The sequence below is a fragment of the Macaca nemestrina genome, chromosome 12 (assembly GCF_043159975.1).
Source record: "Macaca nemestrina isolate mMacNem1 chromosome 12, mMacNem.hap1, whole genome shotgun sequence".
In the NCBI taxonomy this organism is placed as follows: Eukaryota; Metazoa; Chordata; class Mammalia; order Primates; family Cercopithecidae; genus Macaca; species Macaca nemestrina.
The window spans coordinates 57,026,620-57,052,217 of NC_092136.1; the positions used below are offsets into that span (position 1 = coordinate 57,026,620).

Sequence of the window (25,598 nt, forward strand, 5' to 3'; positions counted from 1 at the left end):
TCTGTTCTCTTTTTAATTTACAGTCTTTCCCTGGGCTTCCATCTTCTACTGTCACCAGTTAGAGAAAGAGAAGGAGTATCTAACTCTGCCTCTCTTCTTCAGAAGCTGAATGTATTTATTCATTCAATAAATATTTATTGAGTATTCCTTCTGTTCTAGGTTTTGTTCTGTATGTGAGGAGGTAGGGATAACTAAGACATTGAAGTCCTTGTTGTCATGGAGCTTAACGCATAGTGAGTGGGGAAGCATTTCAGTAAACAAGGAAACAAATCAATAGATGAGATCAAGATAGTGCTGTGAGCTAGGAAGGAAATAATGGTAATGTAATAGAGTAACAGGGACCTGAGAAGTTAGAGAAGGACTCTGAGAATGACATTTGAACTGTGAACTCAAGGATGAGAAGAAGCTGTGACTGTGCAGATTTGGGGAAAGTTCCTTTCTGGAAAAGGGAACAGCAGTCAAAGCTCCTGAGGTAGGAAAGAGCTTGACATGCAGAAAGGACACCTAGGAAGTCATCATTGTTAGAATATACAGAGCAAGGGGGTGTCGGAGTGGAAGATGTGGCACAACTTGGGATAAGGTATGGAAATTTCAGAGGGAGAGAGAGGAACATTGAATCTGATTGAGAAGAATCAGTAAAAGGAGTATGGTGCTAGGTATGGTGGCTCATGCCTGTAACCCCCATGCTTTGGGAGGCTGAGGCGGGAGGATTGCTGGAACCCAGGAGTTTGAAGCTTCAGTGAGCTATGATCATGCCACTCCAGCCTGGGCAACAGAGCAAGACTCTGTCTCAAATAAAAGAATAGAAGAGAAGAGACAGAGCAATACTCTCTCTCAAAGAAGAGAAGAGAAGAGGGAAGGGGGGAAGGGGAAAGGGGGAAGTGTGGGAAAGAAGGGGGAAGAAAGAAGGGGGAAGAAAGGGGAAGAACGAGGAAGAAGGGGAAGAAGGGGGAAGAAAGGGGAAGAAGGGGTAAGGGGTAAGGGGATAAGAATATGAGGAAACAAAAGGGATCTGGAGTGGGCATAGGCAGTACCTGCTTAGCTAAGGAAGTCGAATTAATATAGTCTGCATACTTCTTGGGATGAAGCACTATGTGTTTTTAAATTATCTGCAGATTTTAGGTTTATGGTAAGACTTTAGTGTAATGCTTACTCTGTTCTAAGCATTGTGTTATACTAGGTGTTTTTATTTCATTATTTTAGTAAATCCTTAGGATGACCTGTGAGTTAATTTGTTGATGTTGTAACATCTACAGGGACGTGGAGTAGCTAACTTGCTTAAGATATAAATCTAAGGCTGTTGATTCCAAGCATGTGTTCTTGCCACACCTCCACTCTGGTTAGTATATCAAATGCAGCTCTTCCGTGGTTATCTAGAACATCTAATGAGTTTTTTCCTTTGAATCATTATGTGTTATTTATGGTCACATTGTGAATGTTTGCAGAATTGAATGAGGTTTTTTAAAGCTTTCTCTGAAAGGGGTACCTGGTTAAATACTGAGAATGTGAGTCCATATAAATAACTGGGGAGGGTGGGGCTGTGGCAAGACTTGGAAGCAGTTAACCTGAATTACATCTCTTCATCTGGGCAGGAAGAAAATGGCCTTTCTCCTTAACGCTCCGTAAGTAGTTAGATGTCTTAGATTGCAGTTCCCCCTATTGTATAAGAAGATGGAATTTACCTTTGGAAAAAATAAGTAATTTGTCAGTAAACTAGTGTTTGTATATAAACCCTGATTTCCTAGTGTACAGATATCTTCTAGCGTCTTCAAGTTTGTTGGAAATGTTTGAGAAAAGAAATGTATCAGGCCACAACTTTCACTTCTTGGAAATTGAACATTGACTAGTTTCTATGGGTTGTTACTTCTTTTTCTTTTTCGAGATGGATTCTCACTCTGTCACCCAAGCTGGAGTGCAGTGGCATGGTCTTGGCTCACTACAATTGCCGCCTCCCTGGTTAAAGCGATTCTCCTGCCTCAGCCTCCCACATAGCTGGGATTACAGGCATGCACCACCATGCTTAGCTAATTTTTGTATTTTTGTAGAGATGGGGTTTCACCATGTTGGCCAAGCTGGTCTTGAACTCCTGACCTCAGGTGATCTGCCCGCCTTGGCCTCCCAAAGTGCTGGGATTACAGGCATGAGCCACTGAGCCTGGCCCATACTTCTTTTTCTAAAGGTTTGATCCTGTTTGGATTCTATCAGTAGTGAAGGCCCAGGATTCTGAAATGAAAATGTATGCAGTATTTATAAACTCTCATTCGTTGGTGTTCATGAAATCTGTGGTCAGCCTAATCACCCTGCTTAGATGGAATAGTTTGTGAAGGGCAGAGCAGGGTGAAACTGAATTTCAGATTTAGCATAGATTGCTAGAACATAGAGGAAATATCTTTGGTAAGTCACTGGATTCTGCTTTCCTGTCTCCCCTTCCCAGTTTGTTTCAGTAACACACTTGCTTCTGAAGGAAAGATAATGTACTTGGGAAAGATTCCTTTAGAGGGTATTGTTCAGATGGTCTTCATCACTGATTCACAATGAGCAGACGTTAAATGGTCATCTGCCATGAGCAGGTACACACAGATGGGTTAGAAGGTGAGGCTGGAAAGACTGGCTAAGGTCAGATCTTTAAGGGATTGAACCATCCAGAAAGCGGAGAATCACTTTCCCCAGGAAGCAGAAAGGAAACACAATTGGATATGGTTTGTGGAAAAGAAAGCTAGGAAACCATGTAGAAAATGGAACTGGAATGGGAGGAAACTTGCCTATTTTATTGGCTGTAACTGGAGGGTGATATTCCAGTCCCTCAAAATTCATTTAGAGCAGAAAGTAAGGGAAGTCTCGGGGCGGGTGGGATCAGAGCTCCAGACTGCAGAGCTTTCAGCTTTCTGGAGCCGTAGAGCAGTGGTTTTCAGACTTGACTGTGCATCAAACTCACCTGGAGAGCTTGTTAACCAATTTAGTAGAAATTTTTTGGTAAAAATTTGCATTTTTAACAAGTTCCGAAGTGATGCTGCTACTGTTGGCTGGGAATCCCACTTTGAGAACCACTGCTTAAGAGGCTTGGCAGCTGAGATGCCAATAAGGGTGTGAGGGTCAGATGTTAATTGGCTTGCTTTCTTTTACTGACCCAGAATTTCATGTCTACAAAGCTTTACTTTAGATGTTCTTAGGTGGCTTACTCTTAAACATCAACAAAGCCTGGTAAAGGTCCATGTTCTCAGTGACTCTCTTCACCAAATCCGTATCACTTCTGGATAAGATTTCCAGGTATGTGCTCGTCTTTGAACAGATGCTTGTCTGATTTTTGGAAAATGCCCATCCTGGGCACTTGATTTCATTAGGATTGGTGATATTTATGCCAGGAAAAGCTTCCCTCCTCCTGTCAGCACTGCTTCTGACTGGCAGGGCTGTTTCAGGGACAGCCAGCATGGGCTGCACAGAGTGTGTTCTGTTGATTAGCCAGATTTACACAGGACATGCCTGGGAGATTATCTCTTTACGCCAGGAGTTGAATTTCAAGGGCAAAGTTCACAGTTGGCAGCCGAAAGGCTGAGAACACCTGGAAGAGGGGAAGGGTTTCACTTGACTTTCACTTCCCCAGGCCTCAGTGCCTCTTCCCACAGAGGCTGCGTTTTCTCCTTGTTGCTGCTTGAGCAGGTGACCTTGGGATGGTTCCCACAGAGCAGTGTGGCTCCAGGCACTGCCCTTTGCTGTCTACTTCAGCACCTGTGGCTTCAGGTGAGACACTTGCATTAGTCAATGTCAGCTGCCCTCTCCTCCTTGGCATCATTGTTTCTTGAATTCTTTTCTGGGCTTGCTTCTCTCTTTGCAGGGAAGGCCTTCATTTTCCTTCGTAGTCCGTGACTCACAGGTTTTCCCCGAGCTGTCCTTTTCTTACCTTCTTTCATTAGTTCAGTACAACTGTGGAATTCTGTTTCAGTGTGGGAAGGGATATTACGGGCTGCCTGGCACAGTGCTGCCCAACTTAATCTTTGTAAGGCATACTAGATAAAGGGAGACGGCTACCCGTACGTAGCCTGAGACAACCCTCCCGGGGCTTTTGTAGCCTCAGTGTGGTCCCCAGGGTGGAAGGACCACATGGGTGGGTCCACACAGCTGTCGTCTATTTTGGGGGTACTCGCTGGGAACTTGGATTCAGTCCTGGGTGCCTGGGAGTTGAGAGGTGAGAATACAGAGTGCTCAGGGCGGCAGAGTGAGGACTGGGACACGGGCCTTCTCACCTCTGCTGATTTAGGGCCTTGCTGTGTATGTAACATTGAAACTGTGTTTCAGATCAGCAGGCAGGCATCAAGCCGTCTATCTGGCTAACTTTTGTTTAAGATATTTGTTAAAATAACACAAGCAACACTAGGTGTTCTAAAAACTTTTGCAAAATGGGGAATATGTAAGGCAGAATATGAGCATCTTCTATAAACCCATGCCCCAGAAAAATAGTTATTGTTAACAGTTGGGTAGCACCAGATTTTTTATTTATTTATATTTTTTATTTATATATTTAAACTAACATCCTTGAGCCATAACAGATTCTTTAAATGATACATTTTTATATACATTGTTTTACACAAAAAGTTTATACTCTTAATTTAAAAAAATGGAAAGTAAAAAGTGTTGGTGAGAATGTAGAGAAGTTAGAACCCTCATAGGTTGTTAGTGGGAGTGTTAGCGGTACAGCTAGAGTGGGAAAGTTTGATTATTCTCCAAAAAGCCCCAAATTACCATATGACCCAGCAATTCCACTCCCAGGTATATGCCCAAAATAATTGAAAACAAGGACTCAGATTCTTGCATGCCAATGTTCATTGCAGCATTATTCACAGCAGCGAGGTGGAAACAACCCAAGAGTTCACTGACTGATGAATAAACAAAGTGTGTAAACAATGCATAAACAAAATGGATGAACACAGTAATGCAAACTGGACTGTTATTCAGCTGTGAAAGGAAGGAAGTTCTGATGCATACTACAATGTAGATAAACCTTGAAAATGCTGCCCTGACTGAAATAAGCCATATACAAAAGCACAAATATTTTGTGATTCTGCTTATATAAAATATCTAGAAAAGGCAAATTCATAGAGATAGGAAAATAGATTAGAGGTAAACCAGGAGCTTGGGGAGAGGGGAGAATGGGGAGTTATTGCTTAATCATTGCAGAGTTTCTGTTTGGAAAAATTTGGGAAATAGTGGTGATGGTTGCACAACATTGTGAACATAGTTAATGCCACTGCATTGTACACTCTTAAATGGGGAATTTTATATACTTTACTGCAATTAAAAAATGGAAAGAAAAGATTATACTGTACTGAAAAACGTGTCACTTGTAATTTACCTAGGATATTTTTCCACCTCAGTATGTGCTTTTAAGGAGCAACATTGCGTTTCTTTAGAGAAATATATCATAATTTATTTAATCAAACCCCTTTTGATGGACAATTGAATTGTTTCTCAGTTGTTCCTATTATATGCAGGACTGTAATGAACAGCAGTATCCAGCTGTCTTTGCCCATGTGTCCTAGTACTTGTATTTTATTTCCTTAGGCAAAATTCCTAGAAGGAAAGATTTGCTGATCAAAGGGTGTGCTCATTATAAATGTTAATAAATATTGCCAAACTGCCTCCCAAGAAGTTGCATCACTGTACTTCTCATCAGCAGTGTATGGAGGTGCCTCTTTCCACCACACCCTGGCCAACATAGGTGTTATACATCTTTTTACTCTTTGCCAATCTGATAGGTGAAAAAAGATTTCTTATTGTTACTTTATTTAGGATGTCTTTAGTTATTAATGAAATTAGCATCTTTTTATCTTTCTGATAGTTGATTTTATTCCTTTGTAAATTTTCTGCTCAAATACCTTGTTAATCTTTCTGTTTGGTCATTATTCTATCTGGTGGACTTGTGAGAGCTTTTACATACATACTACATCAGGACTCTTTGCCATATGTGTTGCTGATAATTTTTCCCCAATAAAAAATTTTTTTTGACTTTGTTTATGCTAATTATTTGCCTTTCACATGTTTTACATTTTTACTTAGGCAAATATTTTCCTTCAAAGCACTTCCGCCCATCCCCCTTCTTGGCTGTGGAGTTGAATTTTCTGTCATACTTGGAAAAATCTTCACTTGTCAGAATCACAAAAAAAAAGTGGTTCATGTTTTCTTTTAGTGTTTTTATGGTTCCAGTTTTTACATTTAAACTGTAATTAATTTTGCTGTAAGGAGAGAAGTAAGAATTAAATTTTCTTCCTCTTTTTTTTTTTTTGTATGTGTGTGTGTGTGATAGCGTTTCACTCTGTTGCCCAGGCTGGAGTGCAGTGGTGTGATCTTGGCTCACTGCAACCTCTGCCTCCTGGGTTCAAGCGATTCTCCTGCCTCAGCCTCCCAAATAGCTGGGATCACAGGCACTCACCATCATACCCAGCTAATTTTTGTGTTTTTGTAGAGATGGTGTTTCACCATGTTTGCCAGGTTGGTCTTGAACTCCTGACCTCAGGTGATCCACCCGCCTTGGCCTCCCAAAGTGCTGGGATTACAGGCATGAGCCACCGTGCCCAGCAGGAATTAAATTTTGTTGATAAGAAAACCTAAGATAACGTTTTTTTCTATTAAAGTTTTTCTTTTTTTTTTTTTTTTTTTTTGAGACGGAGTCTCACGCTGTTGCCCAGGCTGGAGTGCAGTGGCGCGATCTCGGCTCACTGCAAGCTCCGCCTCCCGGGTTCCCGCCATTCTCCTGCCTCAGCCTCCTGAGTAGCTGGGACTACAGGCACCCGCCACCGCGCCCGGCTAATTTTTTGTATTTTTAGTAGAGACGGGGTTTCACTGTGGTCTCGATCTCCTGACCTTGTGATCCGCCCGCCTCGGCCTCCCAAAGTGCTGGGATTACAGGCTTGAGCCACCGCGCCCGGCCTAAAGTTTTTCTTTATGTAAAATTCTTTTCACTTAAGGATGTACCGTAACAATTAAAAACATTTTCTGTGACTTCTGTGACATTTAAAGTAATTTTTTTTTTTTTTTTGTGACAGGGTCTTGCTCTGTAGCCCAGGCTGGAGTGCAGTGGCATGATCTCAGCTCATGCAACCTCCTCCTCCCAGGTTCAAATGATTCTCATGCCTCAGCCTCCCAAGTAAGTGGGACTACAGGCACATGCCACCACACCCAGCTAATTTTTTGTATTTTTAGTAGAGATTGGGTTTCACTAGTTGACCAGGCTGGTCTTGAACTCCTGACCTCAACTGATCTGCCTGTCTTGGCCTCCCAAATTGCTGGGATTACAAGGTGTGAGCCACTGCACCTGGCTTAGAATATTTCTGATTCAGTTTACAAAAAACAAAAAAACAAAAAGCCTTTAGTGAGAGAGGCAGATTAAAAATTTCACCCGAGTCTTCTGATTCCTAATCCTGTTGTTTGTTTGCTTTCTCTTACTCTAAATACGACACAACCAGGTTTCTTTTATTAATGTTTGGGAATAGTTGCATGAATCCTCTTTGCAAAAGTTTCCAGTGCCTCTTATATGCAATTGTATTGACACGCTGGACCTAGATCTTGTGACATAGAAGCCTCTCCCTTAAAAATTATACCTGCTTTGATGAGCTCACCCTGGCTGAGGTGGCAGCAGGTGGGCAGCTGGTACTGAGGAGAGGCAGTAGGCCAAAGTCTAAGCAGGTATTAAGACCCAGAAAAGGCGAGGCTTTCGGAGAAGAGCAGCTTGAAAGGTGTGAGGAAATGTAGCTGCTTTGCGAACAGATTCAGGAAGGTTTTTGAAGTAAGAGAAGGAAAAGAAATAATGTTTATTGAGTACCTACTTATGTCCCAGACACTAAGCTAGTCAGGTCCCATCTAACTGTATTTTAAAAGGCAGCTTTTAGTGCTGGATCAACCTAGTGTTGCTGTTCCCAAGGGTTGTGAACTTGAGAACTCAGAAAAGGAAAGTTAGAGTTTAGGAGACCGAGAAAAGCAGGATTTAGAGTGCATCATTTCTGCTCCATCAGCCAGGGGCTTAAACAGAATTTTTTTTTTGAGACAGGGTCTTGCTCTGTTGCACGGGCTAGAGTACAGTGACGCTGTCACAGCTCACTGCAGCCTCTACCTCCTGGGCTCAAGTGATCCTCCCACTGCAGCCTCTGGAGAAGCTGAGACCATGGACACGAACCACCATGCTTGGCTAATTTTTAAAATTTTTGTAGAAATGGGGCCTTGCCGTGTTGCCCAGGTTGGTCTTGAACTCTTGGGCTCAAGTGATCCTCTTACCTCAGCCTCCCAAAGTGCTGGGATTACAGGTGTGTGCCACTGTGCCTGGACCAGAAATGTTTTTAGTAGTAATAGGCTAAGTAAGGGAGCAGGAGAAACCACTTCCAATCAGCATACATTCATTAGGCCCCTGCAGGACCAGCGCATAGATACATAGCACTTCCTCATGGGACTTAATAGTTTATTGGACAAGGCATATGAAAAGCCAGTATACTGCTTTGCAATTTATGCTACCCTAGATGTTTCACTGGGAGGAGAGGATTAATTGAGTTACTGGTGGGAGGAGAGTGGGGAAAAGGAGGGCATGGTTTCACAGAGGAAATGGTGCTGGTACAGATTTCGAAGGAGGCATAGTTCTTTTATAAGGAGACAGGGCAGGGAGGGGCATTCCAGGTAGAGGGATTTGCGTGCACAAAGACAGGAGTGAAGCTGTAAGTGTAGAGTGTGCGGGGAAGTCCCAGTTGGTCATGTTTGTTGTCCTTGGCAGGGTAGAGTGAGGAATGACAAGTTAAGACTCCAGAGACAGGTCTCAGGGCTGGCTGTTGAAAGGCTGGGGTCTTCTTGGGTAGTTTTAGTTAGATAGTGGGGGCCTCAGCCTCCTGAGTAGCTGGGTCTACAGGTATGTGCCACCACACTCTGCTAAATCTGCTAATTTTTTTTTTATTGTTTGTAGAGATGGGGCTCTTGTGTTGCCCAGTTTTAGACACTTCTTATTTCTTAACCTGAATTCACTTTTCACATTATGGATTTGTCTGATTGTTTCTTTGGGGTATTGTTCAGGTTCTTCCTCTCTCCCCTGTGTATTCTATAAACTGTAAATTAGATCTAGAGACCTGATTAGATTTAGGTTAAGCATTTTGGGGAGAAAACAACCCTTTGTAAATGATGCAGCAGATCAGAGGCACATGATGTTTGGCTGGCCCATTATTATTGACGCTAAGTTTGATTACTGGTTAAGGTAGGATCAGCTACATTTCTCCATCGTGAAATTATAGTTTTCATTTTGTCACTAGCAGGTAGTCTGTGTGTGACCTTTGGCATTGTTCCCCATTAATCTTGCACTTAAGTTGTTTTGTTGTTAAACTTTTTATTATGGAAAATAACAAGCATAACCAAAGTAGAGAGAATAGATGACCACTGTTGTGTCCGTTATCCAGCTTCAACCGTTATCTGTAACTATTAACTAATAACTATGACTATTAACATGTGAACTAGCTTGTTTCATTTCTATTCTTGTCCACTACTCTTCCTTTTTTACCACTGAATTTTTTGAAGCAAACTCCAGGCATCATACCATTTCATTCATAAATGCTTCAGAATGTATCTCCGAAAGACCTTGCAGAAGTGTATTGGTTGTATGGTATCTGACTAGCAATTTTTAGGTGTGCTGACAAAGGAATGGAGAATACCATAGTTAGGGCTTTTTAGGTGGGTACAGTGGAAGGAGAAAGGAGCTGTGGATTTGAGATTGATCCATGTATGATGAATCATGGATTCCAACCTGGATTGGCAGAAGGAAAGGCCAGGAGGTGGCTGATATACACTAGGAAAAAGGCTCAAGGGAACAGAGGCCTGACCAAGGTCAAAGAGCAGCTGTCAGGTAGTGAATAGTCAAAAGATAGACAGGAAGGGAAATTGTGGTCAGACAGTAGAGGGCAAGGTTTTGAAATGGGTAGTCCAAGGTTCAGGGTTTGTGCAAAAGTATGGGTGACTCAAGTGGAAGTGGAATTGATGTCAGAGAATCAGTTGTGAGATAAGAGTTTTGAGTGGATCCATCCACATAGCTGTTGAAGTTGCCAGGGTGGAGAGAACGCCCTCGGGGAGAGCCTGGTATGTGTTAGGGCAGGAGATGGTGCATGATTCTGTGAAGAGTTTGAAGACGTGGGGTAGTTGCTTTACTGCAGAGCTGGGGCACTGTGGAATCGGTTGAAAGCTCAGCCAGTGGTGGAAGAAGACAAGGTGAGAAAAATGCAAGACACCCATTTTAAACAGTTTTAAATTTATTGTGCTCTGTTGGACATTGCTGCCCATTGGTTGGAGTGGAGGAAATTAATGAGGTAGGGGGTTGATACTGAAGAGGAAAAGAATTGTCATACATAGGTGGGGTTGAAGCAGGAGCCCTTGAGAGGAGACGCAGTGAACCCCTCTTCCTGTTTTATCTCTGAGGGATCCCTTTGCATAGTAACCCCAGTGCTTTTCTGGTTGGGGTTTGTTTTGGTAGGTAGTAGATCTGCGTTGCATTCTTTACACTTCACTTACAGGGTTTGGATGGGTTGAGTAGAGAAGGGGTGGCTGTCCCTGAGTGAAGCAGTGGTCCAGAGAACCCACCCCAACGTTTTCTTGCTGCTGGTGACCACTTGCCTCTTAAACATCTAGAAAGCCCTTGATGCCTAGGACTAGAGGTAGAGTGACCCCTTTTCTGAGCACATCATATTCCAAACTTTGTCTCTTAAACTACCAGGGAAGGCATGCATGTCTCCTAGGTAATAACCATGAAACTTATAGAAAAGAAGCACATTGTAGGTTTCAGAGTTTTGGAGAGCTTTGATTTCCAAAAGTCATGGATTTGTAGATGAGCTAGAAATTAAAGCTTGAAATAATTCTTCTTCTCAAAGATAGTGTCTCTTGAAATAATTCTTTGAGAATGATCATCACTGAAGGAGATGAGATTAAAAGGGAGTTGAGAGAAAAGAAGGCCTACCTGGCCAAATGCCAGCATCTCCTAGATTCTGAAGCAAACAGGAGTCTGTGCCCATGGACACTAGATGTGGGATGATTTCTCACTATCTTGCCAGACACCTGTGTTTAAGGGAGTGACTGACCCACACACTTGCTTACATGTTTTTATGAGTTTTAGTGTTGAGAGAAAAGTTCTTCTCTTAGGCTATGTTTAGAGTTCACTTCCTGCTGAGTTTGCCGGTGTGTGTGCAGTAGAAATGCCAGTTCTGGCCTGGCATGATGGCATGTGCCTGTAGTCCCAGCTGCTCAGCAGGCTGAGGCAGGAGGATCGCTTTGCCCAGGAGTTCAAGTCCAGCCTGGGCAACATAGCATGTCCCTGTCTCTTAAAAAAAAAAAAAAAAAAAAAGAGAAAGAAAACTGTCAGCTCTGCTTTACGCATTCTTTTCCTGGAGGATGATGGTAGTTATTTACATATGAATATTGCCTTATAGCATATAGCATATTTTCATATACATTGTTTCTTCAGATTTATATCCTGTCTTCTCAGAAGAGAAAATTGATGTGTCTGGCTGCAGTTGACATAAAAACACCCTACTGTACTTTCCATGGCATAGTAGAAGGAATGAGAATTTTGAAATCAGTCCTGGTTTGAATTCTGGCTCCTCCTTTTACTAGCTATATGACTTGGGCCTTGGTTTTTCTGTTTGGTAAAACAGAATTGGTGACATCTACCTCATAGGATTGCGTTAGAGTATTAAATGAATTAACATAATTAACACCTGGGAACAATGCTTGGCACACAGTAGATAACTGGTAAAGCGAGGCCTTAGTCATGTTAATAACATAGAAAAAGAAATAACATCAGCACCAAAGAAAAGAAGAGCAGGCAGCTGTTCAAATCTTGTTTTTTTTTGTTGTTCATTTGTTTTCTTTGAGACATTGTCTTGCTCTGTCACCCAGGCCGGAGTGCAGTGGCACAGTCACAGATCACTGCAACCTTGCAGCCTCCACCTCCTGGACTCAAGTGATCCTTCCACCTCAGCTTCCTGAGTAGCCAGGACCCCAGATGTATACCACCATGCCCAGCTAATTTTTAAACTTTTTGTAGAGACGGGGTCTCGCCATGTTGCCCAGCCTGATGTCAAAGTCCTGGTTTCAAGAGACCTCCCACTTCAGCCTCCCAAAGTGCTGGAATTACAGGCGTGAGCCACTGTGCCTGGCCTTCCTAATCCTGTTCATTAACGTGATTGCTATGAATGGCCTTCTCCTTGGCAGTCAACATACCACTTTCTCAAAGGACAAAGTTTTTTAAATGAGTTTTATATTGTAATGAAATGTATGTGGATATGTAAGGCAATATTGAATGATATAATAGTAATTTTTACTTTTTTTAAAGCAAGAAGTATGTTTTATTTATTTATTTATTTATTTATTTATTTATTTATTGTTTTTACCACTACAGCAACAGTTTCCTTGCTATTTTTATAACCAGTGCTTATGCAGTCTTAGTTTTCTATAGCTCTCATAGAGACTGCAGACAAAATGCAAATGTTTTACATGAAATTGCAACTTAGTGAAAACCACTCTGTCAGGAGCTGAGCTAATGACATCTGTGTAGCTTTCAGGTGACCTGCTAGACAATGGAGCCTAAAATACTCAGGGGCATGGATTTATATCATACCCCTTAGACAGTGTTCCTTAAATATCACTTCTTTCGATGGAATTTTGTGAAGAGTTGGACAGTAATTCAAGGCCCCAAGTTCTATAATATCTTCTATACTCTATTCTGTATTTCCAACTAAAGGCAGATCCATAGACTTTGGAAAACAGATGAAAGGATTGACTTCCTACCAGCTAGAAATTGGAGCCAAGTTAGAGCCATGTAACTTGTATTCTTGCTTCTATTAGAACATTGTCTTATTTAATCCTTATACTAGCCCTGGGAGGGAAGGGGGCTGACCTAACATTTAGTTCTTTCTTAAGTATTGGGTATTGGCCTTTCCTTCCATGTGCAAATGGGAGGCTGGCTCAGTGCTGAGGGACTGGGTGAAGGATTGCATTCCTCCCTTCTCTTCTCCGTCATCTCTTGGGTCACACATGCTAGGCAGGAGTTGCCCTTTGCCTTATTTGTGTGACTGCTCATGATCTGGAAATGACTGATGTCACTCCTAGATAACACCAACCCTGGGCTTCTGAGGAGTGAAGCCCACATTACAAATCATGGGATTATAGTGACCAAGGAGAGGTTCTAGCTAGTAGGAGGTGATTCTTCCTGAAGGTGAAAAACAGCAGGGTGGGCATTTGATTACCTTCATGAAGTGCTCCTTGGTCTGTATCCTCCTTTTTGGTTAGAGGCAGGAAGAGTGAGGGGAATTTCAGCCACAGGAGAATGTGCGTGTGTGTCATTTTATCCTCTTGTGACTTTTTCTCTTTGCAGCAGTGATCCCAGAAAACAGGAAAAACTGCTTTGATCACAATCAGTTTTTAATGTAAAGAAAAGCTGATGATGGTTTTTCATTGACATAGGGCAAATTCAGGATTTGGGGCCTGGGGATGAAGCTGACTGTCTGTGCAAGTGCAGGCAACCAGCTCCTTGGATGAGGTCCAAGTCCAAAAGCCTAGGGGTAAAGGTAAAAGAATGGCTTAATTTCAGTGGACACCTGTGGCATCTCAGATGTTGTACCTTCCATTGGCTTTTTAGCAACTACTCTACCATGTGGCAGCTGTGTTAGAGGGAGTACTATATCCGGAAAGAAGACACGTGCCAGTAGAATATTCATGCTGTGTCATAGGTTGCCACACAGACGTTACTTTCCTGTTTAGTTTTGTATTTGCCTAAACACAGGATTGGCTTATGATTACCCTCTGGCTTACCAGCCCACTTTTCTCACTCTGTTTCTTTTCCTTTTTTTTTTGAGAAAGAGTCTTACTCTGTTGCCTAGGCTAAAGTGCAGTGGCACAATCTCAGCTCACTGCAACCTTTGCCTCCTGGGTTCAAGCCATTCTCCTGCCTCAGCCTCCCAAGTAGCTGGGATTACAGGTGTGTGCCACCACACCCAGCTAATTTTTGTATTTTTAGTAGAGACAAGGTTTAACCATGTTGGCCAGGCTGGTCTCGAACTCCTGACCGCCTGCCTCAGCCTCCGTAAGTGCTGGGATTACAGGCGTGACCCACCCCCCTAGCCCTCTGTTTCTTCAGCTTCTCATTATCTCACCAATTCTAGAGAAATAGAGTTGCTGGTTGTGTAGGCTAAACTAAGGCCACTGTGATGTCATTGCTTTTGTCTCCTTTGTCACCCCCTTTTTTTTTTGTTTGTTTTTTTGATACTGGGTCTTGCTCTATTGCCAAGGCTGGAGTGTAGTGGCACAGTCACCGCTCACTGCAGCCTCAACTTCCTGGGCTCAAGTGATCCTCCTACCTCAGACTCCCAAGTAGCAGGGACCACAGGCATGCACCTCCATGTCCATGCCTGGCTAATTTTATTTTATTTTTTGGTAGAGATGGGGTCTCCCTGTGTTGTCCAGGCTATTGTTCACCTTCTTTATCATAGTTCAATCCTGAGGGTGTTTCCTTGGCCTTCTGAATGTGTATGAGGGATGGGATCTGAAAAGTCTCCTCCTCTGGGGGCTGATCTTATGACAGACTTTATGAAGTTCTACCCAAGAATCTTTCCTTCGCTCACACTACACCAAGGTTCTATGGCAGGTTCAGAATCTGTGAAGTGAGAAATGTATTAAAATTTTAAATGGAATTTGAGAACTGTGTAGTTCTTCTGTCTGTACTCTCTGCCCTTCAGTCACAAACAGCTCTCCAGCTGACCTCCTCCCTCTTGCCTTCTTTGTTCTTGTTGCTGGAAATGCCCAACCTGGGTGAAAACCTGTAAGCCTTGCTCTTCCTCCCGGCTCTTTGTTCCGGTAGAGCTTTTGTTATACTTCTGTCTATGATATCTCCCTCTTTTTCTGCTTACCTTTTCCCTTATTTCAAGTAAAACTCATCTGCTATTACCAGATAGTCCTTATTTTCTTTTTGTGTAAAATTAACTAACTTTATTGATTTTTCTAATAAAAGAAATACAGGCTCATTGAGGAATATTTGGACAATAACAAAAAATATTAGGAAGAAAGTAAAAGTCACAGACTCCGTCTCCAAAAAAAAAAAAAAAAAGTAAAAGTCACATAATCCCCTATAGCACAATTATTGTTAACTTTTGGTGTATCTTGTCCTTTGGGATCTTCTTCATATGTGTTGACATATATTGCTTTTTCCCCCAAAGTGCCATCATTTTGCACTTATATTTTGTAACCTACTTTTCTGACTAATATTACTTGGATGTATTCCACAGACAGTACATATAGAGCTACTCTATAATGTTTAATGCTGCATAGAATGATATTGTATGGATGAATTGTTATTTAGTTAACCAGACAATGGACTTTTGGATTGTTTCTGTTATTAAAAGCTATGTGGGTCAAAGCAGGAGGATTGCTTGAGGCTAGGAGTTTGAGACCAGCCTGGGCAACATAGTGAGATGGTATTTCGAGAAAAAAGTAAAAAATTAGCTGCTTTGGTGCTACATGCCTGTAGTCCCAGCTTTTCAGGAGGCTGAGGTGGGAGGATCACTTGAACCCAGGAGTTGGAGGCTACGTTGAGCTGTGATTGTGCCACTGCACTCCAATCTGGGCAATAGAGCAAGACCCCATCTCTTTTTTTTTTTAAAAAAAGAAGGTATGTGGTGGAAAATATCTACATATCTGTGTAACTGTGCCTACTTGTATAACTTCAGGATAGTTATTTCTAGAAGTTTCTAAAAATGGAATCACTGGTTCAAAAGGTATGTAATATACTTAAATTACTTAACATCTTTTTTGTTGTTGTTGTTGTTTTTGTTTTTTTTTGAGACAGAGTCTCGCACTGTTGCCCAGGCTGGAGTGCAGTGGCGTGATCTCGGCTCACTGCAAGCTCCACCTCCCGTGTTCATGCCGTTCTCCTGCCTCAGCCTCCCGAGTAGCTGGGACTACAGGCGCCCGCCACCATGCCTGGCTAATTTTTTTGTATTTTTAGTAGAGAAGGGGTTTCACTGTGTTAGCCAGGATGATCTCGATCTCCTGACCTCATGTTCTGCCTGCTTCGGCCTCCCTAAGTGCTGGAATTACAGGCATGAGCCACTGCACCTGGTCAACAATATCTTTTAAAACTTGGAAAAGTATATGGAAAAGTAAAAGGTTAATATAACAAAAATCTATGTACCCATCATCGAAATTTCACAAATATTAGCACTGTACCATATTGGCTTCAGATCTGTTACTTAAATTTTTTAAAAATTTGACAAATATGTACTCATGCTTGGAGGCTCAGGAAAAAATATTGGACAAATGTGACTAAAGCTTTCTGCAGTCCTTTCCTCCTCCTGATACTGATAAAAGCCTCGTTACTGTGCATATCTTATCCTTTTACATACATGTGTCCATAAATAATGTATAGTATTATGTTTTAAAATTTAATACACATGGTACTATTCTTGCAGGCAGCCTTTTGGAGGTTGATTTTTTTTCATTCAAGGTCATTTTAAAAAAGTTTTCACATATAAAATCATTCAGTTTAACTGGTGTACAATGCACCATTACATGGCAGTGAGAAATGGTTCAAGTCTTTCTAATTTTTGTAATTTTTCTAATTCCAGATTACGCTCTATTAGTAGTTGTATGTGTTTACCACCAATGTATATAAGTGTTCATTTCCCCTTATTTTTGCTAACACTTGGAGATACCATGCTTCTCAGTATTTTCTAGAATTTTCATTTTCCCAGTTTATCAAAGAGATTGAGCAATATTTTATTTTCTTTGAATTCTTTGTTTATATCATTTACTTATTTTTCAGTTGGGTTTTTGTCTTTTTCCTTTAGGAGTTCTTAATATATTCTGATTTTTAATCCCTTGTCAGTTATGTGCTTTGTAATTATTTTCATCCTGTCTGTGGCTTATCTTTTAACTTTGTATGGGTTATCCTTGTGAGGATATGTGTGTGTGTGTATTCCTAAATGTTTTCCATAAAAATTGTACTGATTTACAGAACACCCAACAGTGTATGAGAGTGCCCAGCTTGCTACACCCTGCCTGACTCTGAGAATAGTTTTATCATCTTGCCCAGTGTGCTAGACAAAAAGTGGTATTGCCCCTTCTTTGGTGCCTTTTCCTAGAACATTCCTACCTCTTTGGTATAGCCAAAAACTGGCTTTTCCCTGAAGATCTTACTTTCCTTGTGACCCTCTCCAGTGAAGCCACCTCACCTCCTCCCAACTCTCGCTCTGAACTCCTGACGTTGCTTCCAAGCCCTGTCTGGCAGCCTTTCCCATGAGAAGTTAGTCCCTCCTCTGCTCACTCTTGGTGCCCTTACCTGCCTATTGACTTCAAGCTAACTGTTAACAACCTTCTTCATATGTCCTCTTTTTGGCAAAATTAGGATTTGAGGATTCATACTGAAAATCCCTCAATGCTCTGGCCTCACAGTCCCTCTGTCCTTCCAACTCTAAGGACTTTGTCTTCATTCCTCTTCGGGTACCTTTGGCTTTATCACTTGGAGCAGTTTCACTTTTAGGATCCTGAACTTGGAGGTTCCCTTCCCTTCCCCAGTCTCCTGTCTGTTTCCACCTCCCACTCCTTCACTGTCCCCTCCAAGAGCTGGCTCTCCAGCTTTTCTCTGCCTGTGTAGCCTCTTAGCCACCCTGGCCACTGCCTACTGATTTTTCTGTTCAGCCTGAACCTCAAAGGTGGGAATTCTCATCCTGCACTTGCTACTTACCTCAGTTCTCTCTCTCCCTTGTCCCTCCTGTGATCATCAGCCCTCGTGGACCACTTGAACAGATTTTTCTGCCATAGCCCCTAGACCTCTGAGTCTTGCTTCATCTTTCAGAAGCATAATCTCTGACCCATCATTCTTTTCTTTTCTTTTTTTTTTTTTGAGAGGGAGTCTCGCGCTGTCGCCCAGGCTGGAGTGCAGTGGCCGGATCTCAGCTCACTGCAAGCTCCGCCTCCCGGGTTTGCGCCATTCTCCTGCCTCAGCCTCCCTATAGCTGGGACTACAGGCGCCCGCCACCTCGCCCGGCTAGTTTTTTGTATTTTTTAGTAGAGACGGGGTTTCACTGTGTTAGCCAGGATGGTCTCGATCTCCTGACCTCGTGATCCGCCCGTCTTGGCCTCCCAAAGTGCTGGGATTACAGGCTTGAGCCACCATGCCCGGCCCCCCATCATTCTTTTCTCAGAAAACTTCTGTGATTCCCCAGAGAAAAACTAAGATCTCTAATTTGGCTCTCAAAGGCCTCTTAGAGCCGACATGCCTCTGTCTTTCCAACTCTCTTTCTCCCTGGTCTACTTTGAATTAAACTCCCATCAGACTGACAAACACTTTGTTGTCCTTCATACGTCTTCTGCTTTCCTGCCTCCAAGTCCTTGTGCATGTAGTTCCATCTGTCTGGGAATACCGCTGTATTCTTTTGCCATTTGATCTTCTAGGCCTAGCACAAGGGCCACCCTCTCTGTAAAGGGTTCTTGATCCTTTATTTGGAAGTAATCTCCTTCTACCTAAGCTTCAACATTGTATCTCTCTAATGGCATCTCTCTAGTGGCACTTAATTTCATCTTTCTAATGGTACTTAAAATAGTCTTCCTAGTATTTATGAGCTTCATATGTCTATTGTATTCACCCTACAGAGTGGAAGCTTCTTGAGGATGGACCCATATCTGATGCATTTAGTGTCCCAAACAGTGCTAAGCATATTGGCTTATGCATGGTTGGTGTTCGGTGTGTATTAGCTGATTGAATTCATGACTGTAAGTATGAATGGAAGGAGGAAAGATGGCTTCCAGGAACCATACTTAGAATTTCATAGTGCCCCCTTCTCCTTTTCTAGCGAGAAAAGAATCAGACTCACAGCTTGACCCAGGCCAACAGAGGAATAGTTCAAGCTCCTGGCCCACATTGCACCTGGGGGAGCCTGAAGCTTGTCCTACTGTGGGAGCAGGAGCCTTGAGTACCAGGAATTTCAATGGGATGTTTTTGGGTTTAGGGAGTTAGGCTGGCTGCATTCCATGCCGTGCAGGGGAGAGGATTTTGGAGTAGCACAGAAAAAGGAAACCCTGGCTGGGCACGGTGGCTCACGCCTGTAATCCCAGCGCTTTGGGAGGCTGAGGCAGGCGGATCACCTGAGGTCAAGAGTTCGAGACCAGCCTGACTAACATGGAGAAACCCCGTCTCTACTGAAAATGCAAAATATTAGCCGGGTGTGGTGGTGCATGCCTGTAATCCCAGCTACTCAGGAGGCTGAGGCAGGAAAATCACTTGAACCCGGGAGGTAGAGGTTGCAGTGAGCCGAGATTGCACCATTGTACTGCAGCCTGGGCAACAAGAATGAAACTCCATCTCAAAAAAAAAAAAAAAAAAAAAAAAAGGGAAGAAGAAGGGAACCCTGAACATGCTCTTGGCAGAGGTAGGTGCAAAGGAACTGGAGAGCATGGTAACCCAGAGGGGAGGGTTTTATTTTTACCAAGTCACGCCACTTTCCTTCCTCCATACCTACTAGGGCTGAGCCTCAGTTGAATGTGCGAAAAACACTATGGGTGTGATATTTGCCGCTCTCTCTGCCTTGGGACCTTGAGTCATAGTCTAACTCTTCATCTCAAACAGTCTTGTGTCTCATTCTGTCTTAACTACTGTTTGTCCTTTAGAGCCTGGCTCACATTTCCTCTCCTACAGAAGCCCTGTCCAGAGCTACTCTGTGCCCTCCACCACCCCATTGTCCTGTCTTTCTAGTTTGTGTCCCACACTTGCATTTTTTGCTGTTGTGTCTCATCACCCTACATTTGTCTGTGAGCTCCTCACATGCAAGAATCACATCTCATGTTTTGTTCTCTCAGCTGAAACAAAGTGATGATCAATAATTACTGTCAATGTTATTAGGGAGCCTGCTATTGGAACTTGGAAGATTATCAGTAGCAGAAAAACTGAAGTGGAAATGGAAGGATGTGAAAGTAAAACTTAGTCTGGGCTAGTTCTCCAGAATCTGAGTCTGGGGCGGCACTTCCCTTTCATCTTTACCATGGGTTTCTTGAATTCTGGCTTCTGAAGCTCTGCCTTTCAACAGAAATCAGCATTTAGGCAGGTGAGAGAATCAGGTGTTCAGGGTGTGCCCTCCAGTGAAGAAGAGAGAGAGGTGATGGCCGGCACCGCATGCAGCAGTGACTAATATGGGGTAAACTGGCACCATGCCTCCCGGCCCCCGGGTACATGGGAGCTGTAGGCACACATGGTAGATTGGAGCTGGAAGGATCATTTACCAGCCCTTCCCGGAGCTGGAAACAGGCGGGGAGCAGCAAGCCAATTGGCAGACTTGCCTTTTCTGCCTTAAAGTACTTTGTTTCTGTTGCTAACAACAGACATGGGGAGTATAAATAAAACACAGACACACAGGCACATAGACACATATGTGGAGACTGAATATTTGAGCTGTCAGGGGCAGGGGGGAGGGTGAATGTGGATGGAGACTGAAAATGTGTAGCTAAGCCTCTCAAGATAATGTGCCCTAGGTGTTCTCTCCAGCCTTGGAGATGGGTGTAGTGTAAGGGGTGGTTGTGTGGGAGGCCCCTCTGAAGACAGTCAATAGGAAGTGATACGGTGTGGATGCCACAGGCTTCAAAGACTAGGTGCTCATTATGGCTGGATGCAGTCCTCATCAGGCAGACTCTTCCGAGCTAGTTGCTGGTGATCCAAGGGCCAATGGCAACTTCTTTCCTTGTATTCTGCCCTTTGTTTAAGGCTTGACTCATTGATCCCCGTTAGTGCTCCCATGTGGTGTACTGGTCAGCAGCTGTTGTGGCCTTTCTGGCTGACCTGACCTGTACAAGCCAGCATGCCTAAATATGTGACTGTTGTTTGGGGTAAGCTCCTGAAGGATGTGAGCTTCTTTTTTTTTTCTTTTTTTTTTTTCTTTTTTTTTTTTTTTTTGAGGCGGAGTCTCGCTCTGTCGCCCAGGCTGGAGTGCAGTGGCGCGATCTCGGCTCACTGCAAGCTCCGCCTCCCGGGTTCCCGCCATTCTCCTGCCTCAGCCTTCCGAGTAGCTGGGACTACAGGCGCCACCACCACGCCCGGCTAATTTTTTTGTATTTTTAGTGGAGACGGGGTTTCATTGTGTTAGCCAGGATGGTCTCGATCTCCTGACCTCGTGATCCGCCCGTCTCGGCCTCCCAAAGTGCTGGGATTACAGGCTTGAGCCACCGCGCCCGGCAGGATGTGAGCTTCTTTAGTAGAGACTGAGACCCGTTCAGCCTCTCTGGAAAAGATGGTCTTAGTAGGAGGCTGAATAGTTCATGCTATAAAAAGCAACAGCTAAGTCACATGTGAGATAAGCTTATTCAGAGACTTGAGTTTCAGGTAGATTACAGGGAGGATGGATGATGAGGAAGACTGTGAGTCTCTACTGCTGGAATTAGAAGTAGGGATGGGTTAGGTGTTCTCTCTTTTTTTCCCCTGGATTGAACATTATATTCCCTGGTATCTAAGATTACATCAAGAGAGCCTCTCCTGGTTCTGGGAAAAATAATAACTGTATTGATGGGAATTTTAGAGCACTCCCAACGTGCGTAGCTTTGAGCACTTGATTCACAGATTCTCTGACACTTGGGATGATCATCTGATGGTGTGGGCGTTTGGAGTAGCTTAGCTGGTCTCTCTTTTCCATCTTACTGGTTTCTTGGACCATGCGTGATAGGCCTAAGGAATGTCCAACAGGAAGTACCCTTGATCCGTATGAATACCATGTCAGTAATAGTTCCAATCTTCTGGAAACAGTGAGACGCCACTCCAGTCTGAGGGTGAGACATGAAAACTATGTGGGCCTTTTCCCCAGTCATTGATATAGCAGCATTTGTCTCCCCTGAGCAGGGGGAAATGAATTAGGATTACCCTCTGGGTTGAGCTTACAAATCTGTCTTAGGATCTTGTTTTTACTCAGGTAGCCCTCTTGGCTATCCAAGGTGGGGTGCCTGGGGGTTGGCGGCACACTGGAAGCTCACAGCAGCTGCTTCTCTCCAGGCACTGTAACTCACTAGCAGTTTAGGATTAGAGGCATGTATCACATGTGAGGCAGGTATCACATGGCATTTGTTACTACAGGAGTTAAAGGACCAAAGTAAACTTAAATGGGTTACCTATTCTTATAATTTAGATGGTATGCAAGATTATACCTATAGTAGTAGCAAGCCCATCCACTCTCTCATAAGCTTTCTTAAATAAGAGAGGGAAAGGTGGAGTTACTTCTATGGTCTGAGAATTGCAGATTACCCTTTTTCCCTGGAGAGGCCTAAGGGTTGGCTCCCATGTGACCCCCATCATCTCTGTAGTCAAGTGGCATTAGGTCTAGGAACCCCTAAGGAGATATTGTCTCTCTGTTCCCTGGCTTAGAGCAGGGATGTGAGTTTTGTGCCTGGCCCTAAGGAGAGGTAGTTGACTATGGCTGTTATTGAGTGAGGCTGGACCCAGCCTAGCTGATAAAATTCTAAAGCAAGATGGGGCAGTCCAAGGTGGTCACAGAGAATGAAGGTTCTTAGAATAGAATATATTCTAAGCCACTAGGCCCTGGTGGCTTCTTTGAAAGACTGGAGTCTTGAGAGGTAAGAAGACCCCATCTAGCTGGGTTTCATGCGCTTCCCTCACCTTACCTCTGCAAGTGCCACAGCAGGCTGCCTGTGATGTCTGGTGGTTGACTCTGCGCCTGCATGGTTCAGCTGAGCAGGGCAGTTCATGTTGAAGCCCCTCCCACCAGTCAGGAGCCTGTAGAACTGTGTTGTTTTCCTTCCTGTGTCCTCAGTGACTGGGCTAGTGTCTTGCACAAGGCAGGTGCTTGGTCATTGTTTGAGGATTGAATGGCTTCTCAGCCTGAGCTTCAGGGGACCTTGGCCTGGATCTGGGAACATACTAGGAATTGGATAAGCAGAGAGGAAGGAGAGCACTCCAGGCTGCCAGTGATTTGAGCCGAGAAACATGGGGCAGAAATGGACATGTGGACATGTTTGGAACAGAAGGTATCCTGCCTGGAGAGAGGTAGGGGTGTGTGTGTGTGTGTGCATGCGTGCATGTGCACGTCTGTGTATCTCTGTGTGGGCAGGTCTGGGGAGGGTGGTAGGGCCAGGGCTGGCTGAAGGTAGGGCCAGGGCTGGCTGAAGAGGGAAGAAAGAATTGGAAAGTGAGATTGGTTGGAACCAATTAAGGGAACCTGAGTCTGGTGTGATTGGCAGTTAAGGAGCCCAGAAGAATGATATGATGATACTGACATTCCAGGATGCTTAGTCTGTCGCTTATGAGCAGAGAGGACTGGAGGTAGAAGAATAAAGGGGAGCTTGTAATTCAGTAATACCGTTTAACATTTATATAGTGCCTCCTATGGGCTGGCACTGGATAAAGTGCTCTCTGTATAACCAGAGACCATTGCAGTAAACTAGGTATGAGGTGATAAACTGGAGAAACATTTCAAAGAAGACGACATTGTTTCTTCATATTTGGCTATATTTGGCTCTTATTTGGTTAAAGAAGAAATGGCTCCAAGGACGTCTTCCTCCTGGATCCTGCTTCTGGCAGCTCGTCCTTGAGCATGGGACTGTTATCTCGTCTGGTTGGAGCTGCTGAGATTTTGCATACTCCGTGCCAGGAACCGATGTCCTTGGGCCTCGGCTGGGGCGTGTCCCGAACCCAGCCATCTGGAAGGTCAGAGGAATTAGCCACTAGAATGTGCCCATTAGTGGCTTCGAGGGGTTACAACCTGTCAGTGGAATCTGAAGCCCGGGAACTGCCTCTCTCCCAGGGCTTTTCAGAATTGGAACAGCCTGACTGTTCTAGCACTGACTGCTCCCTTATTTGGACAGTAAATTTTCAGGGTGAGATTGGACTTCTCCTTTGTCTTGGGAGAGTTTTTTTTTTTTTTTTAAGTATCTGACATTCTTGTCAGTGATTTTCAAGGAGATAACACGGTATCACAGCTATACCTTTCTTCACCTGATTCCTTTCCTTGGTCTCTAGTCCATCCACTTATAAGACCCAGATGGGGGCCAGGTACAGTGGCTTATGTCTGTAATCCCAGTACTTTGGGAGGTCAAGGCGGGCAGATCACTTGAGGTCAGGAGTTCGAAACCACCCTGGCCAACATGGTGAAACCCCGTCTCTGTTGAAAATACAAAAATTAGCCAGGCATGTTGGTGGGCCCCTGTAATCCCGGCTACTCAGGAGGCTGAGGCAGGAGAGTCGCATGAACCTGGGAGGTGGAAGTTGCAGTGAGCCAAGATCGCGCCATTGCATTGCAGCCTAGGCAACAGAACGAGACTCTGTCTCAAAAAAAGGTGAAAATTAAAAAAAAAATGAAAAAAAAAAAAAGACCTAGAGGGGGTTCCTAGACTGCCCACTCAGCTCAGTCTCTCCAGAGAAGCAAGTAACACCATCATGTAGAAAAGAGGCAAGGTGGCTGAGGCTCTGGGGTCAGGCTTCAGGGCCTGGGGGCAACTTCCTGCCCAGCCTTGAGACATATGTCTTGGTTTTGGGGAACTTGCTGTGCCCCTTGACTTGTGGATTTGTAGTTTATCAGCCCAGCTTCATGTGGGGCCAGGATGGGGAGCAGGGCACAGCCAGGAGTTGGGGTGGTGGTGATGAGATGGTGGATGGTAGTGGTGCTACTGAAGGGGAAGAATCTTCTGTGACAATTTTGAGATTTCCTCTCTGTCAGAAGCCCAACTCTGTCAGCTTCTGGCATTCCTTCTGATGGATCCCTGTAACCCTTAGGAAAGTCATTCAGCTAATGGCAGTGACATTGAATTCTAAGGAAAGCAGGAAGGAGAACATGTTTCTGTCAACAAAGATGTGCTTTCACTAGTCAGAACTTGCTGTCAGGCAGCCTTCAGCCCTTCAGGTGATTACTGTGCTTTGGGATTAAAGTGTCCTGCTGTTTCTGGAACAGGCTGCTAGTCATAAAGACAGGTAGGGCTGAAGGGTAGAGGTAGGGTCCCCAGCTGCAGTTGTCAAGAACCCATCGTGAAGGCTGACTGAGCGAAGAAACTGCTGCTGCCCAGACAAGAAAGCACTTTTAGCAGTGGTAAGTCCTTTGCATGCTCTATCTTACTTAATCTGCACAATAGCACTTCATGGTTGGAACTGTTGTCTCCATTTTACAGATGAGGAAACTGAAGCTTAGAAAGGGTAGGCAATGCATCCAAAGCTTCATAGCTGGTAGAGGCCGAGTTTCATACCCAAATATCAAGCTTTTCCCATTGTTTCTTACAGAGGAAACCATGATAAGCCATTATTTTTCATAAATGTTACATTTTAGAATAGTTTCAGATTTACAGAACAGTTGCAAAGATAGTACAGAGAGTTCCCATAGATCCTGCAAGCCATTAAGTTTTTTTTTTTTTTCTCCTTTTCTGGTTCATTTTATGAGAATTCATTGGGGGTGGGGAACAGATTTGGAACGAGGACTTTTTTTCCAGAGATTCCAACTTGGTGATTTTTTTTCAGCAGGATTATTTGAGCGTCCATCAGACTGTATTATTTCTTCCCCAGTTCTGCTCTGCCTCAGCTCTGCTGGACTGGGCTGGGCCTGGCTTTGACATCTAGTTTCAGAGTC

At 43.8% G+C, this 25,598-nt stretch overlaps 1 protein-coding gene and 1 long non-coding RNA gene across 15 annotated transcripts in view; one reads left to right on the plus strand and one right to left on the minus strand.

Annotated features, from left to right (window-relative positions):
- Positions 1 to 25,598, plus strand: part of DENND2B (DENN domain containing 2B) — a 177,910-nt gene that overhangs the window by 72,031 nt on the left and 80,281 nt on the right. The window contains exon 1 of one of the 11 annotated variants that reach the window (XM_011753130.3): positions 2,919 to 3,738. The exons of 7 other annotated variants lie outside the window; for them this stretch is intronic. Coding sequence is in view for 1 of the 4 variants with exons in the window: in XM_011753118.3 (XP_011751420.2) it covers positions 22,998 to 23,032 (35 nt within the window). In the remaining 3 variants the exon portion in view is untranslated. Of the gene's footprint in view, positions 1 to 2,918; positions 3,739 to 21,192; positions 23,033 to 23,083; positions 25,068 to 25,598 lie in introns of those variants that run through there. 3 more of the 11 variants (XM_071075130.1, XM_011753118.3, XM_011753129.3) reach the window with 3 other exon arrangements.
- The window catches only part of LOC139357513 (uncharacterized), a 44,294-nt gene that overhangs the window by 12,050 nt on the left and 6,646 nt on the right, over positions 1 to 25,598 (minus strand). For 2 of the 4 annotated variants that reach the window (XR_011610847.1, XR_011610848.1), the window contains exon 4: positions 13,405 to 13,559. The exons of 1 other annotated variant lie outside the window; for it this stretch is intronic. This is a non-coding gene — a long non-coding RNA (uncharacterized lncRNA). Of the gene's footprint in view, positions 1 to 11,240; positions 11,324 to 13,404; positions 13,560 to 25,598 lie in introns of those variants that run through there. One more of the 4 variants, XR_011610851.1, reaches the window with a different exon arrangement.